At 41.0% G+C, this 20,201-nt stretch overlaps 1 protein-coding gene across 1 annotated transcript in view; it reads right to left on the bottom strand.

Moving 5' to 3' along the window:
• The window catches only part of ATP8A2 (ATPase phospholipid transporting 8A2), a 270,405-nt gene extending 267,011 nt beyond the window's left edge, over positions 1-3,394 (bottom strand). The window contains exon 1 of the mRNA XM_041487339.1: positions 3,258-3,394. Within this exon, the coding sequence (XP_041343273.1) occupies positions 3,258-3,358 (101 nt within the window). The 5' untranslated portion in view covers positions 3,359-3,394. The remainder of the gene's footprint in view (positions 1-3,257) is intronic.
• Positions 3,395-20,201: the final 16,807 nt, after the last annotated feature.

The following is a 20,201-nucleotide window of genomic DNA, read 5'->3' as shown; positions in this document are numbered from 1 at the left end:
AAATTCATGGGTCAAGATAAAGGCAGTTTAATAAAGTAAAGGTCACGTTGAGAAGCAAAGGGCAACAAAAAACTTACTCCCTACTTCCCACCAGCAGATGTGTCCAGCCACTTCCCAGGAAGTAGGGCTTCAGTACACAGAATGTTGCTCCAGAGCACAAATGTCACAGTAAGCGGCACAAAGCTCTCTAGAGAGACTGGAAATTTCCTCAACATACATGTTTCATTTCTTACTTGTCTTAAAAGTACAGAAATGTTCTGGTTAAACAGACGAGTGTTTAAGTTTTGTATGCTGGATATGTCAAAACAAGTACTAGCTAGCTTTTGTAATAACAAACATTTAATACTGCAGTACAGCTGTGCTGGACAAAGTAATAGCATTTATTAATTTTTTACATTTTTTTAATTTTTACATTTTTTCAAAGCTTCTGAACTGCTTCAGCTTCTAAAACATTTCAGCTGAAAATCAAACATAATTTACCTTTTATTAAAAAGTCCAAAATGTAAAACATACATAAAGTTTTTCAAACTGAACAGAGCAGGACTGAAGACGGGTAGAAAAGGTGTTTCTACAGATGTAATCACTGCTGCTACAGTATAATAAACAATGGTGACAGCCATATTTATGCACATGTCAAGGGTCAAGCTAAATCTAGCCTGTAACACACAGCACTATGTTTTGAAATAGTTTGTTACAAAGCTTCAAGAACACAAAAACTGGCCATTAGAGAAGCCTTCTTGTAGTCTGAATTATGCCAGAGAGCCTGGGGAAAGAACATTTCTTCTTTCTACATCCTCACACTCCAAGACTTCTGGAAGTGTTAGAGCCGTCTTCCCATCCACTGAACTTTTGCAATAGCACTACATACTACTTAGAAGTGGGATCAAAATTATCCATTTTTATTAACTTATCCAAAATTAGTCTGTCTTTATGCTCCCACAAACATCAGAATTCACTTTTAACAGTGCTTCTCTACCCACAGAAGTCAAGCAGCTCAACATGTTTATGCCATCTTACACAAAAAGCCATACCACTAACCTACCCTCCCCCATGCTCTGCACTTCCATTTCTTGCTGTATTTTATTTAGTTTTCAGCAAGCTTTTCACACTGTCCTTAATTTAGAGAACTTCCTATGAACATTCACAAATTCCCACTGTTATTCAGAGAATCCTTAATGACTACCAAAAATATGACAGTCAGAACTCACACAATTTAAAACAAGCTGGTTTATCGTTTTCAGTTTAATTTTCCACAAGCCCACACATACAGGTGTTCACATGCTTACCCAGCACCTTGCTCTGTGGTACACTGATGCTTCCTAGGGAGACAAAACATCTGCAAATCCATCAGCACAGAGAAACCCAGTTCTGAATGCATTTCTGAAGCTGAATACAGTCAAGTAAGAAAGTCCAAAGGCAACAGAGAACTGCAGTTCCTCATGAGAAACTCCAACATACTTAAGAAACCGAGGCCTCCTTACTCAGGTATTACAAGCTCAAGTCACCTTTGCCTTCGCTCCCACCAGGCTGAGGGAAGAAAACTAATCCAGAGAGTACAGGCAATGTCTATCACCCTTTAAAAGTCAAGAGATCAAAGCCTTCTTACTAAGCAGCAGTAAATCATTATGAAGTCAACTTAATTTCCAAGTGACACTAAGGAGCTAAGGTTCCTAATCAGGTAATGAAAGTATCTCTACTGTAATTTGCTATTACACTACCTTCACTTTGTCCTATCCTTCACATACCAATACTCCTTATGACTCAAAATTTACCTGTCACGAGGCAAAGATGCGAAAAGGTATTGAGAAACTTGTACAGCTATGTATAAGGGGATGGATTTCAGACAGCAAATTGGACACAGCTGCTCTTTAGTAATAGCACTGTCAGGAACAAGTTCTTAGTAGCATAGTAACACACTACTTTTCTGTAAAATTTAGCCATATCAGAACAGAATCCCTTCAGGAAAACCTAAACTACAGACTCTGCCAACCCTCTATTCCCTGTTTTCCCTTCTTAAAGCAGGGAAAGCACAAATAATCTCTACACAGGAAACTGTTAAACTCATCCCTCAATTAGTCAAGGAAAAATAAAGCAAGAAAACCTTCACTGTTGCTACCCACATAGAATAAGGAAGATACTGAGAAAATGTGTCATTTAACTGCTCCTAAACCGTTTCCCAGACAAGTACGTAACAAGTTAAAGTTGAGGAGAAAACCACCTATAAATAAGTGGCTGTGGTGCCCAGAACATCAGCACTCTTCCACAGGATATTCTTAGAATTGCCCTTGGTAATACACACAATAAACCAGACAATGTAAATTATCACTTCAGCAGGATATAAAACGCCTCTCTTTTCATAAAGGTACTCATTGTATAAACTGTTCTTTGAACAATAACCCAAACATCTGCATTAACGAACAGAAGCCTGCTAAATAATGCCCCTCCTCAGTCATGACAGGAGCCATCTGTTCATCCAGCTAACCCCAGGCAAGTGTGGCAAGCACCACCACAACTTGCTCACGTTATGCATCCTTGTACTCCATGCTTCAGTCCGTATCATTCGTATTTCCAAACTGCAACGACACTGGTGGCATTAATCATACCACCAGAAGTATTAACACACACCCCTACATTAAAGGCTCCAAACAGATAAGAAAATGACCTCCAGCCTTCAATTAAAAAACACAAGTGGACCATCGCCTTTTACGCACAGGGATGCCACCTTGTAGTTTCTGTAGTCATTCTTGTCCTGCTGGATGCACCTTCTCTTTTCTTCCTTCCTATTCTATACATTTTTAATGTAGCTGTTGTTTCAATCAAATGCCACTTTTTAAGGGGACACTTCATGGAGTTCACTGGATTCTACTCAAAACTCCCGCTAAATTTTCACAGGTTAACCCTTGCATCCAGAAATACTCGAGTAGGTCCTGTTGTTCCAAAATTCAGCGCCCTACTGAAGTGAATACCTTTTCATGCATCTTGCCCACGCAGCTCTACCAGCTCCCTGCTCTCACTACTGTCGAGGGAAGCAGCTCATCACTTGCTGCTGCTGCTGGATTCGCCCGTGCACTGGCCAGACCCTGGTACCCAGCACAGACAAGAAAACCAGCCGTCCCGGCGGACACACGTTTTATTGTGTTGAAACCCGGCGTGGGCAGGGCCGAGAGACAAGGGAGAGAGACCCGAGCCCTCCCAGCCCACGGCTGCGCGGTGCGCGGCTGCCGCCCGTAAGGAAAGAAGCGGGGACTGCTCCGTACCTGACCCAGTTGTCGCGGAACTTGCTCTGTTGGGGCTGGTTCAAGTAAATGGTGCGGGCTGGTGCCTCGTCCAGATCCGCCGCGGACGTGGCTCCGGACATCTCATCATCCGCCTTCTTATAGCCCGAGGTGGAACAGACAGGTCCTGCAGGGAGAGCGCGGAGGGGAGGCGGTCAGCGAGGGGCCGCACCCAGCGGAGCCGGGCCGGCAGCTCCCGGGGCCGCGCCGCGGGGAAGGGCCGCGGGTGGGCGGCGGCTGCGAGCGCGCCCTGCCCGGTGTTTACCACGGCGGCGGCTGTAAATAATGCGTGTCCGGGGAGGGGGCGGCGGGGCGGCCGCAGCCAGCTGGCGGCGGGGACAGCGCGGGGCCCGCGCCCCCCGCCCCGCGGGGATGGGCCGGGCCCCGCCCCGGGAGCGCCGCCCCCGCTCCCGCCGTGCCAGCGCCGCTCCCGCCGGGAACCGCCGGGCGGCCCCCCCGCGCCCCGTATCCCCCACCTCCAGCCTCCTGGGCTCCGTGCGAGGGAGGCAGCCAGCATCCTGCGCACCGCCGCGGGGCTCCGGGGCCACTCGGCTCCTTGGCGCTGCCCGCCCGCGCTCAGCGCATCCCGAGCCCAAAGCCGCGCTCAGGGAGCGGCGCAGCATCTCCGCCACAGCTCTCCGATCCCCACGGCGGGACCGAGCTGCCTTCCCCCGCCCCGGGCACCGTACGGGGGCTACGGCCGAGCATCTGGAGAGTCTGTCCCTAAAGCTAAGGCTCAGACTAAATTGATAAAAAAATACTGTCTTGCTTTACACGTGCAACTTCAAAGCTTTGACTTTAAGCGGCAGAAGCATGAAGTAATTTTCATTTCCCACTGGGTCTGGAGTGAATTGAGTTCCATAAGCATTGTTTACTTTTACATTAAAAGAATGCAAAAACATAAGGGAAAGGAGCTAGCTATTCTCTCTGTCAAAGCCTCAAAACATTAATGAAGTTGTGGAGACATTTATTGCTTTCCCCTTCCCTCCTGAGCCATGGAGATACTTTAATTTAGTTGAGCTGTAGATATATTAGATAAGAATTTATCAGCTTATTAAATGAGCTATGGACTTGCTAGCACAGGTAGCTCTAGACAAGCATATGACAACTTGTTTCATAAAAATCTAGTAAAGGTGTTATGTTAGCATTATTTGAGAACTTCGTTCAAAGGTTAACAGAAGCAATGAACTGTCCTGTGAAGCTGTAAAGCAGTAAATCTACTGTAAAGCCAAATCTGTTCCTGATTTCTGTATGAAGCTAAGATGACACTGCAACAAGCTGATCTGATCAGACAGTGGCTAAAAGAACTCCTGCAATGAATAGGAGAGGCCCCTGAAAGTACATCCTCCTTAACTAAAGTTGGAGGGAAAATTTTCAGTCCTATGCAACCTTAGCATATCGAACACCTAGGTATTTGTACTGTGTGAAAACTTGTCCTGTTTAACAGCACACACTTTTAAGCTAACATCCCACTCACCTCAGACCTTCCCAAGCCTTGGCTCTGTATTGCCAGAGCTAACAGGCTCGGTATTCTCCAGGCGTCAGCCACTGGAGGGCAACGTTCCCATTCCTCGTACACCACGGTCATGCACACAGCCTTTGCGGGGCCGGTAAAGCCGATGTAATTAACAGACTGATGTGCTTTCAACAGCACCGCCTCTTGCCCAAGGCAAGTGTTGCACACTGTGAAGTCATTCTTTGGAGACATTAGGCTGACTTGCAAGTTCGAGGCTAAATAATTGATTTTCTTTCATTCCAGTTGATACCAATTCAGACAGCAAAAATATGCCAGCTTGATCATTTTTACTTCGTGCAAAGAGACAAATTCAGAAAGTGAAATATGAAGACTGGAGACTATGCAAGGCTATGCCATTATGATACTATATTAAGTTACTCAGCCTGAAGAACCTTGCCATGACATAGAAGACCACTCAGCCTTGCTGAATGGATATTTTCCCCTTCAGAAAAACAGAACTAAATGCACTACTGGATATTTGTTGTCCTTTCCCATTGATTTCATGTTGTGTAACTGCAAAGGAGATCAAACAACAATACTCTCTTAAGAGCATTAAGTGCAAGGAAGCAGCTTTCATCAGCTTTCCTAATCAAGTGCCAGAACAGCAGTGCAATTATTCTAGAACAAACATGCTGTAAAAGTAGTTGGTTTTTTACAGAGACCTTATTTATTTGGGGTTTTTTTTCATAACATTATCTGATGTTTGAAATCTTCCTGCTGACTAGTTCTCCTTGCTGCAAAGTATTATGAAGCTGTCCCACAACTTTAAGGATTAACTGAGTCAATACAGCTGATGAAGTTCAGAGGTATTTAGGTTTAATTAACGTACTATCCTTTTGGCTGCTCTCTTCAAGACAGGTGCCTCAGGGACAACTGGTCTCATTCTTTAGATGCACTGAAATATTTCCAAAGCAGACTTACAAGGGTGTAGAAACAGCTGTAATAAGGTTTTGGGTTTTGAAAGTGGCTCAAGGCAGCTGCTTCAACTCTTAGTGGAATAATGCTCATTTTGGAAGATTATCCAATAATCCTGCCCATCAGGAATGCCTTCCACCTCCCTCCCTGTTACTAAGCAGATCACACCCAAAAGCCTGCAGAGAGTGGCCTTTACTACTGGCTGTAGATCCTCTCCTTTCCCTGCATTTCCAAAAAAGTTAAGGAGCCCTGAGCTTCTGAGGGCCTCCTAGTGGGCAGCAGGAGGCTGCTCACCCCCTTAAGAAGTATCCCCCTCAAGGACACCTGATGACATGCAGACCATCACTTCAGCCATGCAAAAGTAACTGCACCTCTGTTTCTTGTTTCAGAAAGGCTGTGGATAAACACAGCAGACTTGACCACCTCCAGCAGTGGTGGAACTTGAAACTGAAGGCTCAGCAGCTCTTATTCACAGTAGCATTTACTTCCCTGTAAATGAGGGAGTGAGACTCATTGACTTCACTTAAGGGCATGCCAACTTGTCACTCTCTCCCACAAGACTTGGATCTTTCTTGTTATTCACCCTAGGATTTGCAACACTACTATGCAATTTATTTTGCATCAAACTACTCATGCTTTAATTAGCAGTATTAATAACAGACCACTATGTCATAGCCTCTTCATTTAGAACAGCCACATCAGATTTAGCTTCACCAGATTTTGAATGTCCTAATCATATTGATCTTAAGTCTGCATTACAGAATTGTTTAGGTTGAAAAAGACCTTTAAGATCCTCAAGTCCAACCACGAACCCAGCACTGCCCAGTCCACCACTAAACCATGTTCCAAAGCAGCACAACTACCTGTTTCTTAAGCATCTTCAAGGATGACAACTCAACTACTTAGATCCTTGTGGAATTTAAACATTGTCTAATACACACCTTGCTTCAGTTCTGAGACACCTTCTGCAAGAGTTTAATACTGCTTTCCACTGTACTTTACAAGTTCAATGAGTCAGACTTGAGCTATAAACTCCCTTATAAAAAGCCCATTCATTTCTTCAAGGCTCTTACTTCACACTATTCAACGAGGTTTCTTCTAAAAATAGATGAGATTAAAGCTTGACAAAAATAAAGAGATTTTATAGCTTTCTCTCATCATTAAGAGAAACCAGACTTGATGCCCTGACAAATTCATATGGCATTTATTATCACTTGAAAAGCAATGAATTATGGTTTAATACTCTTACACCACTGGGCCTGCAAAAATGACATTTTTCCACGTGTATCTGACTCCTTAATGTCTCTTCAGTAACAGTCATAGCTTCTGCATGATTGAGTAAATAAAGTGTTGTGAATTCTACAGTGTTTTGAAAGATGAGTCACTTGGGATGCTTGTCAACTGTCAGAAGTCACAAGAGAACTCATGCCAAAATTTTATCACTTTTCACTTAAGTAGATCAGCCAGCTAGTTACTACCTCTAGCTTGGTGAAGTGCTTGCTTGCTCTAACATGTGTTCCATTTTTAAGAACAAATTATTTTAGATCAATTAAGCCTCTTACCAAAATATCAGAACCACAAGCTATGAGAAACATCTGGTTTGTACAGGAAAAGTTCACCAAAGGCTTCAGGCCATTTAGAATTAAAGCAATGTTAAGAGTGTTTACAGCAAGAATCATACTTCTGATGCTGCACACTGTTTGCAGGACTAGGACCTAGTACAAGAAAGAGCTAAAGTACACTGAGGGAAAGAAGCTACCCCTGTTTGAGAGCAAAGTTGGACTACAATCTCCAGGGGTCCTCTGACATCAAGCACTCTGTGATTCTAAGCTCAGACACTCACAAGTCAAAGTTTAAGTAGCCATACTTCCCTGTATGCTCCCAACTGTACTAAGTGACAGTTTTGAATTGAGACATATGAAAGGCAGCTTTCCTCAGAGTGAAAGATAACCTCATCCAAAAGCCTCCAAACTTGCTCATTTACAAAAAAACATGGCATTTTTGTTATTGGTTAAGCCTCAAAGAAAGTTATCAAAGCAAACACCTGAAAAGCCAAGAGCTTGCAGAGAGCTGGCAGACAAGTTTAGACTTTTGCTTGCACTGAAAAGCAAATCTGGCTCTCAACAAGCCACCCAGATGCAGTAACATGCTCACTTTCTTGGGATCTCATTTTTTCACAGCATTACCATCACAAACTGAGTACCAAAGATGACACCAAATGAGGAGTTCTGCACTTCAGAATTGTCAACAAGTTAATACACAAACAATTACTCTGAAGCGTGACTAAACAAATTTGTTTTACCTGAAATATGTTATTTCTTGCACTCTTTCCCTGGCTGCTTTCACTGTTCAACAGAAATGCAGCTGAAAGTTAGTCTAGAAGCACATAAGGTAGGAGTTCAAAGAGGCAGAGCACAGCATGCTGCCAACAGGAGATGTAGGGCACAAACTTCAGCTACCAGGTCCTCCAAGAGAGCTTTTTTTCACAGGACTGGGACATCTTGACCTTGAGTTAAAACCGGTTCATGTGAAAGAAACCCCTGATGAACAGTGTTATGATTTTAATTTTTAAGAATTTAGAAAATTGCCACAGTGTTCAACAGCATAACATTATAGGTAAACATTCTGACATAAACATGTCCAAACAAAGGACGATCTGGCAGACATCATAGTGGAGCTTTATTTTCTAGCTCTTCTATTACCAGAAGTAATTTTAAATATGCTTCCTTCACTGTAGATCTATGTCCTGCAAATTAAGATGTCTTTAGATCATCTGCATGCAAGTACCAGAATTCATAATAGCAGCAGCTTTGAAGTTAATACACAGTTGCAAAACACCTCTCAGTTCTCTCAAGAACCATGCAAGAACTGTCGTGCCTTAAGTTACTGGAAATGATGTGGCTCTTTCATTTGCTTAAGGAGAAAAAAATATGATACAGGATTCCTGCCCAAAGGACACTTACCCTAAATCTTAGGAGTAAAGCAAGTTGCATCAAGAAATTAAGCTATTATTTCCTTTAAAAAGTTATATTTAATAGATGGGGTTTTAGATATGTTTTACTGCAAACTGTTTCACTTCTGTAAACAGCACCATGGATGTTATTAATATTTATCTTTCAAGAACTTAAAGCTTTCTGCAGGTACAGTTAACACGTGTGGTACCAAATTAACTTTGATGGTGAAAATATTAACAAATCCTGTCAATTCTAACAGACAATTATAAAGCTTTCTTCATCTTTCCCATGTGAGTGCTTTGCAGTTTGAGGCCAACCAGAACTTCCCTTTACTAAAACCAATCTTGTATACATGACAGTAACAAGTGTAGGATTCCCATGGGAATGCAAAAGTTGAGTAGCAAAAAGGAGCAAAGTACTGTACATTTTCAACCAGGACTTCACTGGCACTGAGCTTCTGAGCCAGTAGTATCTAATCAGCTTAGCGGGTTAAGAGTGCTTCTAGCTAGGATAACAAGGAGGCCATGACAAATTCTAGTGACAGAAGATGGTTGTTAGCTTCAACATACACAAAACATGAGAACACATGCACAGCAACCTTCAGACTATCATCAGGGAACACCTCTCAGGCTGGAGCATGAGCTCTCTGTCCATCTCCATCATTCCAGCCATTAGGAGCCCTACAACAGGTCTTGTACACTAATGGGCTCAAGTGCTTGCTACCATACAACACCAGAAGTGGACAACAAATCAGTGCTGTTACTTACTGAAATGCTACTGCAGATATCCAAGTGACGACTCAGTTCAAGCCACTCCCTCCACTTACCAGCTTGTGCAGCAAGGTACAAACAGCATTATGTGCAGTTCCAGGGAAGGTACTGTTTTTCTTACAGACTAAAGACAATATGAAACAGAAAACCTGGAAGTAAACTCAGGTCTGATTTTTAACTGGTAGGTAGATCCTCCAAGTGCCTTTATTGCTGGTTTGGATTTTCAGTGGTTCTTAGGGTTTGGGTTTTTTGTTTTTTCGTTTTTGGGTTGTTTTTTTGTTTTTTTTTTCTTTTTTAGTTTTGTTTTGGGTTCGTTTTTTGGGGTTTTTTTTTAATAGTTGCATACAGAAGACCTGAAAGGATAGTAAGTGAGGAAAAAAAAAAATATTAGAGTTCTTCAAACAAGATTTTATTCTTTAAAGTTACCCTGAATTCTTATCTGTCAACAGCTAAATGGATAGTGAAAAAATCTTGTGTTCAGCTCAAGCTTGATGTAGCTATGAAACAATCCTACTGTGAGTCAAACTGAGGACAGTGGGGGTTAAAGCTCTTGGATAACTCCCCTGTTCAAGTCAGAACACAAAAAGACATCCATGTCTTTGTAGCAGATGTTTTAGAGATGCACAGCAAGCCAGAACAGCTATTTTATGCACAACAGTGAATCAGTTTGGAAGACAGGAATTTTTTTCTGTGTGAGATACAGACCAATAAATAAATGGATGGAGACAGTAGCTCCAAAGGATATTAAAAGCAACTGAAGATTCAAAAGCACCAGAGAAGACCAAAGGAACATTATTCTCTGGATTCCAAGATGCAAGGAGGAAGTTGTCATCAATCAAGCTAACAGATATTGCACAGGAAAGTAAACAGACACAGGTCTGTAACTTCCCCCCTCCTCTTTACAGCTGTGCAATGTGTTTTTTATCAAAATTAACAAGACTAAGAAGGTTATTATTGGACAGGAAAGTTAGCCATGGATTAGCCATAGGATAATGCTCATGGCTTTCTAGAATCTCACAGTGAACTTCCAGAATTGCTGCAAAGAATGCTGCTATGCCATGGGAGCTCAGCTAAGCCAGAAGATAAGCTTGGATACATACTGGTCAATCCAAGGAGGACCAATCTGCCTGTGGGATGGAGCTACAGAACTGCTGTGTTCTAATAAATGCACAGATACAGTATAGGTGGGTCAGTAGCTCATACATGACTGTGTTAACATACACACAGCATCAGTAGCTCTCACTTCACTGAACTGCACACATTAATGGAAGACTTCTTGTAGCTTCAGCTGATGCAAAAGCAACCACTGAGGTTAAAGGAACTAAGAGAACCAGAACTCCATTTGCTTGGCCCTGTTCATGTTAAGCATGAACAGGAATAGTATGTTCCTTGTGAAGTTTAGTCACTTTTCTTGTGTTTATCCCAGATTTAAGCTAAATTTGACAACACTAAAAAAAGGTATTTTTGAATAATCTTAAATTACTGACTAGGAAGTTCTTAGTTCTAAGAAATTCAAGGCATAAAACACTGCTGCTTTTGAAGAGCAACCTCCAATTGTAAATGGAATTGCATGCCACAGAGACAGCTGGAGCCTGGATGTTTTTTTTGGATATGCTCAAATTCATTCGAATGAAGTAGCTAAATGTTATCACAAACAATCAAAACTAATTCCTAGCAGAATATTAGAGACTTCAGAGAACTAAACAGCAGCAACCAGAATTATGCTACCTCAGGAGTTCAGCAGAAACTGTATACAAAGAGGATTCAGATGCACTCACACACAAGTACTGCATATTTCTAGAGACAGAACAGAACTCTTACTGAGGGAAGGGATAAGAAGCAGATCCACACAATAAAATTCACCTCTCTCTGTATGAATAACAGACATTATTCAAAGCAAAAAAAAAAAGAAAAAATCAATTGGCAGAATACTTAGGTATGGGAAAGCAAAGGTGCCTAGGGTAATTTATAATCTAAATTAAAGTCTCCTTGGTGCATTTATTTTTGCTTCTTGAAGTTCCAAAAATAAAATAAAAAGGTATAATGTTTCTATTCCCTCTAACAATCCTCATATGAAGCCTTGGTGAGACCACAAGAAGAATACTGGCCTAAAATAGCTCTTCTCCTTCTCCCAAGTAATTTTGTACCTTCTCACTTAATGTCAAAACCAACTAGTTTCTGCTGAAAATGCTGAACTAATAACACTACACATGATCTATTCTTATTCTGCCTCAAGCTTCATAGCCACAACTGTCAGCTAAACTCCAAGGATGAAGATGCATCACTAGTCAGTAGAGAAGTTAATTCCTTTTTTTTTCCCCACCCCAGCATCCAGACTAATGTTACAAAAACATTAGGGGGATTAGTAATTGACACCAGTTCAACCAAGTGGTTTGTTGTTAGTTTAAGAGTTTCCATATTGCGCTGAACAAAAATGGTGTTTCTAGAAGCCTCACTCTTGTTCAAACTCACTTGTGTATTTACAAGCAGTTGGTCATTAGAACTTGGACTTCAAGAAGGGATTTTTGGTATATACAACACATGTCTGATTTATAAGAAGCAATGGCATATCTGATGCCTGAAAAAAATAAATTTCAGGCAGCATATAAATTAGATCTAATAGCCTGACACAAAGTTGAATACTCAGCTACAGCAGAGTTTAAACTGTTCAACACCAGAATTTTAAATAGGCAAACACTGCAGTTCCAGTAAGCTCAAGGAGCCTCCTAAACTGCCACTAAAATCCTTCAAGTTCAAACCCAAACACTTCCTGTGAAATAGGTTTTTTTCAAAGCTGTTCAGACAATTTGCACTTCTCAGACTCAGATTCAACTCTGAGAATTGAGTTCCATATGTTCCAGGTTTCCAGCAACTTCACAGATACTATAAAGGCATGAAGGCATCCAAAAAAAAGTAATAATTTTTTCCAACCAAAATGATGCACATGAGCAAGTCCAAACACCATAACAAACACCAGTTAAGGCAGCTTTGAAAGAGGTAACAGAGGCATTGGTTCAATAAGAACTCAATATATCAAGAATTAGTGTTCTCTTTGGGGTGTCCTGGTTTTGACACTCTGTGGAACAAAGCTTCTGCTATTGGTAAAGCCACATGTCACCACTTCACTGCTCTTTTCACAAATTACTGTTATTTTTAACTCCTGGATAGCATGGCCTACCAGCTACCAGTCGAGTTCAAAACATGTGCACGCATTAGAAAACAATGAACAAGTGCTCAGCACTTGAGACAGTGTGGAGGGCACCACTGGATTTAGATTTATGTTTACATTTAACATAACTTAAGAATTTTGACATATAAAGTAACAGTGCAAATGCAGGTTCATTGGGCAAACACATGAAAACACACTGTGTTCATTCTGTGGGAACTTCCAGCCTCTGAGATAAAAACTTTTAAATTATGTTTCTTTTGAATTTTCTGCTAAAGAAAAAAAAATCTTTCAATACAAAGGAAAAAACTTAAAACACAAACCATTGCATTTGACAATGCACAACACTAATTCTACTTCCATCTTACAGGAACTGCAAATAATGAGACTTGATCAGAGATGTGACTGTTGAAACAGTTTCTAGAAAGTGAGCATGAGGTGGTAGAAGCTACAGCTACATTGCATTCTTGTGCTTCAAACAAGAATAAGAATCCCTCCTGTGAATAATCCCACTGCTAAAGGAGGATCCTGTAGTTCTAGCACTTTTGTCAGATACACCTTGGATAACCATGACTAGTAATCCCATTTGTGGGCCATGCACATAACTATCAAGTACAGCATATCTGTTGTGTGATTAGTGGAATATTTAAAAAACAGACATCAGAAATCTGCTTAGCACAACTGACAGCCAAAGCTAATCCTGAGAAGAAAGCAGCTACAGCCTTCTTGCCTCACACCTTTGAGGCTTGTTTCCCTGTATTAATATTGGTTGAAGCTAAAAATATCTTTGGTGCATCATAATTCTGTTAGCATTCTGACACCCAAGTGCTTTTTCCTTTCTGTTCTACAACACTGCATCTGTTCTATAACAATTTATTAACAGCTTTAAGCATATCAGCTGCAAGCACAGCTGATCTTGATTTCTAAGAGAACAATTTAAACAAGAACAATAAATAGGTTTCCATTATATATGCTCATGATTTAAAGCTGTTTTCTTCTACTAAAAGCCCAGAGGCCTATAACTGTTGGCTTCTAGCCAACAGTAGATTAGAAAGATTTACTGCCCACATAGTGACCTCTTGCTCTAAAGCACTCCCAAAGCTGCTGTTCTTAATTCTGCCCACCCCCAGTTCAGTGTACTGCACAACAAAAGCCGCTGCCCATTGTGCAGTTACCTAGAGAGAAGCATCTCTTCCAGCGGTGGCACAGAGACCTGATGTTCATTCCTTCTGCATGGAGATGAAAACAGCAGTAGTCATTCAAAGATCTCTACAGCATTAGCAGGTCTCAAAGCTGATTAAAGTGATCCCCATGGTAATCTGTGAAATATATGTTTGCACTTTCAAACTGCTCCACACTGGATTCACAGAAGGCAAGTGTGCACTAGGTGCCTGTGTATACCCATGCACAAAGAGAGACAGTTGTGCCTTTCAAAGCAACATTCTAATAATTTCAACCAAAAAAAAAAGAAGAAAAAAAGAAAAAAAAAGAAAAAAAAAAAGGAAAATTCAACGTCCTGGATTTCAGCACTTGAAACAATGACCTGTCAGTTCCTGGACTCTGACCCCTCCTCCCCACCACAACCAGGTTTTGAAGCACAATTTCTCAAGTGAAATCCAAGTAGAAAGATGTTTTGTTCCCATCAGAGATGCTCTCTGTGATGTTACAGGTCATGAGACCCATTCACCTCTGCAGGTATAAAGGGTTATTTTTAATTTACTTTTCTTTTGCTTCAGAACAAGGTTAATAGCAAAGTATTTTGGCTGTCAAATGAAAAGTTTAGAAATTATTTCAGCTATCAATTCAGGCAATAAAACCCCCTCTCCCTTAAGAAAGTAGTTTTCACTTTCCTTTCATCCATAGCAAACCCATTATTATGTGCCTCTCTTTAAAGTCATATCTACTTATGTTGGATACATCTTGGATAACCATGACCATTAGTCCTATTTGTGGGTCATGTACATAACTATGAAGCACTAAAAACAGCTGTCCAGGGTCCTTCCTCCCTGGCAGTCTGTCTCCCTTCTTCCCATTGGTCCCCTCCAAACTACTTGCTTTCTGAAAAGGGAATAGAAAAGAAAACATCAGCAGCATGTTTAAAGCCTCAGAAGACAGCCATAGGAGGAAGCAAGGACTTGGATTTTTGAACTGTACCAGGAGTGACCATCCCAGCAAAGCACTGGATCTGTGCTTTGAAGAAGATTTCCCTGGGGCCATGAGGCCCTCTGGAGTAGTACATATTGGTTTTTTGTCAAGGGAGTACAGTTATGCTAGGACAGCTGTGTGCTCCGAGAAAGCCAGCCCACATTAGCCAGGGGAAATGGGAAGAACCACCACTGGCTGTTAACTGCCAACAGCAGCACCTTGGCCAGTTCAGCCTTTCTAAAGCTACCAGCACACGAATGCTGGTGACACCATCAGCTGTGGGGTTCAGTTCTGTTTATGCCTGTGCACAGCCAGGCTCCAGATATGAGGGGTGTATCAAGCCCATCTCTTTCCACCAACAGGAAGCTGCATGCACTACCTGACAATTGGCACAACAAAGGCTGGCAAGAGATAATCAAATATTTATGAGAAACATAATGACAGGAAACCATGGAAGACACTGCTAGCTACAAGTAAGTGCTTTTCCCTCAGGAGAGGAAGGTAACTCTAAAATTTTAGGTGCTCTTATCCAGCTTTCATTAGGGAAGCATGTTGCATAATGCATGAGGGAAACATCAGAGAACAATGTTTGAGAACATTATCTATTCCCTACATAGATGCATCCATGAGCAGATAATGTTGTATCTGTTTGTCCTCTGCATATAGTTGTGCTTTCATTTCCTGACTAAAAATACAGTAGAAGCTCATCAGCTGACTACACTGACCCAGCCTAGATGAGGTCATTCATATGTCCCATTGTAGGGAACTGCTATCTTGAACCCAAACTTCTTATCTCATCTTTTCCAGGCTGCTGAGCCTCTGATAGACTGCAGAGGCACCTCCAACACATCTAGAGAAGAGTATAGCAATAGCACTAGAACAGCCAGGCCCAAAATCAGCCAGGTAGGTGTTGACTGCTTCCTGTCCTGGGCTCCCACTTACACCCTACAGCCTCATCCCAGCCATCATAGCCACGATGAACCTACCTTATTTCAAAGTTTCTTAGATTCCCTTATATCCTTGTGTAGATCCCTCTGAGCTTCTCTCAGAGCAAGTAGAACATACATAAGTCATATACAGGATACTCAAGAACCATCAGAATGCAGTTTAAGCCAGTACTGTTGGCATATTTACCATCAAATGTGCTGCCTTGCATCAGTACTGCATTTTATTATTGGAAATCCCTTCTATGCATAATGCTGAGTATCACTGACTCAATGCTGCCAGCTCCAGGCATTGACAAAAATGAGTCAGACATCAAAACATTACAAAAGCTTTTTTTAGACATCATAATGTTCAGAGTTTTGGAGTTTGAGGCTTGGTTTTGGTCCTTCAAAAAAATAAGTATTTCCTCATCCCTGACCCTTTAGATTAAACACATCACATGTTCAGGATTGCCTGCAATTACAGATTGTTCTGCAATGCAGGCTCCTCTCCACACACGCTGCTTGAAAGTGAGCTAGAAGCTTGACATAATGCTGATCAGAAGCATCATCAAAGCTGGAAGTAATTGCATTTTGCTTTAATGCTGAAGACAAAGTTCATCTCTGATGTAATAGATGTGTTTGTATAAAGTTTAAGGAAAACTTTCCAAATACAAGTAATTTTGGGTCCAACACTTATTCTAGTAAAACAGACTTGAACATAAGTTTCTTTTTTGTGTGCACTTCTCTAACAGGTTTTTGCTTCTTTAGTATACCTAGTGTGCATAGGTATACCTATGAAAGAACTAGATTAAAAACAGAAGCTTACAAACAGAACAGAAAGTTGGATAATTCCTTAATGCATTCCTCCCTCAGGGAAACTGTTCACACTTCAGCAAACTTATTAACAACCATAGAGAATGACTAAATATCAGATCAGTTTATTACATATACTCTCATATCTGCCCCTAAAGTCACCTTGGGATTGTCATCTTGTTTATCCTGACAATCAGAACTACATGCTAGGGGATAAGCCAGAATTGCCCAGCTAAAATGATTCACTAAGGAATGATTCACCAGCACACAGCAAATATTTTAGATAGTTACCAACACAAGCACATGAAAATGAAATCCCTAACCATCTAATTCACAAGCATTTGCCCAGTCTCAACACATCCATCCCCACCACAGGTTTCCTGTTTTGCAACCAAGGCACTAGGCACAGCTGGCTAAGGTAGGAGTTAGACCTGTGCAGCACTTGGGCAGCACAGGTGAACTTATTCATGCAACAGGAACTGGGCTCTTCCCACTTGTTTCCAGCATTCCTGTCTTCAAGACCCAAGTGCATCATAGACAGGTACCAAGACCTACCATTTGTAACGCTGAGCTATTCTTTATCCCCCAGATACCATTATGCATTTGATTACTGAACGAGCCTTCAGATTTCACCATGAGCACTGAACATTTTAGGTTCCCAGAAACGTAGCCTCAAAAATTTATGTAACTTTTAACCCTTTCCTGGCCTTTGTACCTCACAAATCCAACCATGTCCTTCCTTTAGTAATCAGTCCATACCCTCATGGAATACACTAATTTTTGAAAATCCCTCTTCTACCATTAGATTACAGACCAGAACACATTTCTGAAGGGTCATCCCTAATCAGGCAGAACACAAGCTTCTTTCTCATTCTCTGTCTCCCACATTTTGATCATGAAGGTAGCCTACACCCCTCCAAGAGCCTGCATCCCCACCTTTTTGGCCCACACCTGCTGCAGCAGGCATCACTGTCCCCAACAGTACTGCTGCCCCTACTACTGCATTCAGGCTTCAACTCACTCAGCTGTGCTGACAGCTGACTGCATCAAAACATGAAGCACAGTAGGCATTGCTGCCATCCTCTGCTGTCACTGTAGTTACTCTATATTTCAAATGTAACCTCACAGAAGAGCACAGACCTGTAAATGACCAGTGATCAAATTTTTTAACAGTATTAAACAATAATTTCCAAGGCTTTGAAGCTGTCCTTATTATAAAATAATTTGAAATCAATATGGAATTTCTATCAGTCTTCCATAAATTCTAGATTTTCAAATCTAGATCTACTTCGCTCCTAAAGTTCCAAGTCTCTAAAGGAAAAAAATTTGTTAAAGAAATGCAAAGCAAAATGTCAGTCCAACTGCAAATACCTATATAGCCAGTTAACACTCTTTTTTTTTAATTTGTTTTTTTGGGGGTCTTTTTTGTGTGTTTTTATTTTTGTTGTTGGTTTTTTTTTTTTTTTACTCTCTTATTTGGTTGGGGTTCTTTTGTTTGTTTGGAGTTTTTTGGGGTTTCCTGTTTTGTTTTCTTAAAAAAAAAAAAAAAAAAACGAAAAAACTTGAAGGCAATTTTGTCTTACTTGCTCAATTTAAGTTTTTTGTGAAGGCTACTACAGGACACTCTCTCCATGCTGAAACATCTCCAAGGGCATTGACTATTAGGAAGATACCTAAACATGCCAGCCCAGCAGTGAAATAGTGGCCTGAAATAGTGCTGGTCACAACACTTATGAGCAAAACTGAGGCTGTCTGTTGGAGACCCCAGAATGGAAGCTCATCTAAACAATACCCCACCTTAGCAGTTAGTCCTGTCCCTCCCCCAGTATGCACACTGCTCAGGTATGAAGTGGATAAATGATTTTGAGTGGTTTGCTGTGGAAGTTCTTCAGTTTAAAGATGAAGTTTAGGTCTTAATCTCTCAAGTTCTGACAGGTTGCTACATACCTAGCAAGAGCACAGATCAGAGCTGAACAGAATTTTTTACATTAATTTTATGCAAGCCTCTTTCAGAGCATATTGTCCAATCACCAAAAATTCCCTTTAGCAGTCTACTTTTAATATAATACAGTTTACCTACAATTGAGTTGAAGTTTCTTTCTTAGCAACTAATCAAGCTAGCAAAGTTAAGGCCTAGAAGCTGAACATACCCTAGAGATGATGGCTTCAGAGACACATCTGAAGACACAGGCTGAGCATCAAGAAGTCAACTTTATAAAAAAAGTTTTCTACTCCTCCTTTATGGTTTGATCTTTATTGGTGAAATGCAAATACTTCTGGAGGCCAGAAATATATTTTTGACACAGTTCAACATCTCATTAACTGTTGGGAGTCCTAGCTAAAGGAGCTTTCCTTCTGCAGGGAGTGAGTGATCTGTGCTCCTCAAAGACTATTCTGTAGAGAAATAGAGAAATTTAAACTGCTTAACAGTATTAGAGTTCAGACTTCAAGCCTCTCCTCTGCCTACAGCCTCAAATACATGATCATAACATGCTGATCTCCTGTAGCACCTTCATTCCACACAAACTGACTATGAGAGTATGTATCTAGCACTGGAAGCCAGCAAAGCGCCCACAGCCACAAGCAGAGCTCAGAATGCTGCAAGCTGTTAAAAACCAAGTTTCACCCAATTAATAACTTGCAATAAAGCAAATATCTCTTCATTCTGTGTACTTCAGTGTAGAAAGAGAGTCAATACATTGGCCATGTTCCTGGCAAGCCAATGAGAAGGATTACAAGAAAGAAACCAAATACCACAGCTGGCTTAAGTGCATTTGTTCCTGCTCTGGTGACTTCATCAGTACTGGCCACAAACCACACTAATTAGCAATTACTCAAGTTTTGTAGCTAATGATTTCTGAAGCCTGGAATGTACTTCTCTGCTGTTATATTTAGACAAATTGTATTTGTTATGTAACAATTTGGATTCCCAGCATCTTACAACTGAAATATGACATTTTGTTTAAATATTACATGAGAAAGCCCATGTTCCAATAATTTCAAAATAGATTTGGTATCACCAAAATTCATGGGATTTTTTTTGGGAGGAACTGACAAGTTTTCCATTCATGACACTTCACTATCCCACCCACTATTAGCTTAACTTCTATTGCATTCTAAAAGGTTAAAAATCTTTAGCATTCTGACTCAAAACAGATCAGATTGGTGGGGGTAGCATCCAATTGCAAGATTTAATCCCTTCTGCCTGAGGCTGCTGGTTAGAGAACAGAGTGGCTGAAACATTGGAAAAACAGCTCTTTTAGCATCAGTTTGTCGGTGGATTCAAGTGATTTAAGATAATGATACTGTTGTATCAAACCCCACTAGCTCAAACTCAGTTTTCCCAGACAGGAAGCCAATTTTTCAAATGCAGGTAATAAGCAGGGTAATAACTGCTACTGCCACTTGCATTTGAGAGTATTTTCCAGTCAAAAGTTCAGGTACAACCAATTAATATTCCCTTGTCCTTTGCTAGATGTTGGTCAAGTTCAAAAACCTGCTTTTTGCCCACCTCCAGGATTTTCATAAAGCACCTGTTCAAAAGAGTCCTGAAGTAGTAGTCGCAGTGAGCACCAGTTTCATGCTTTCATATGGCAAACATTGACAGATGTGCATAGAACGCCTGCGAGGTCAGAAAGACCATTCTTCTCACAGGCATTTGTTAATAATGAAAGAGTAGCTGTAGGTTCTCTTTTAAATGTAATTCCCTAGCTTGTACAAT

Source organism: Pyrgilauda ruficollis, unplaced genomic scaffold (genome assembly GCF_017590135.1).
Source record: "Pyrgilauda ruficollis isolate IOZ18807 unplaced genomic scaffold, ASM1759013v1 scaffold8, whole genome shotgun sequence".
Classification (NCBI taxonomy): Eukaryota; Metazoa; Chordata; class Aves; order Passeriformes; family Passeridae; genus Pyrgilauda; species Pyrgilauda ruficollis.
The sequence above is the reverse complement of the archived record's forward strand: the minus strand, read 5'-3'. Positions and strand labels throughout refer to the sequence as shown.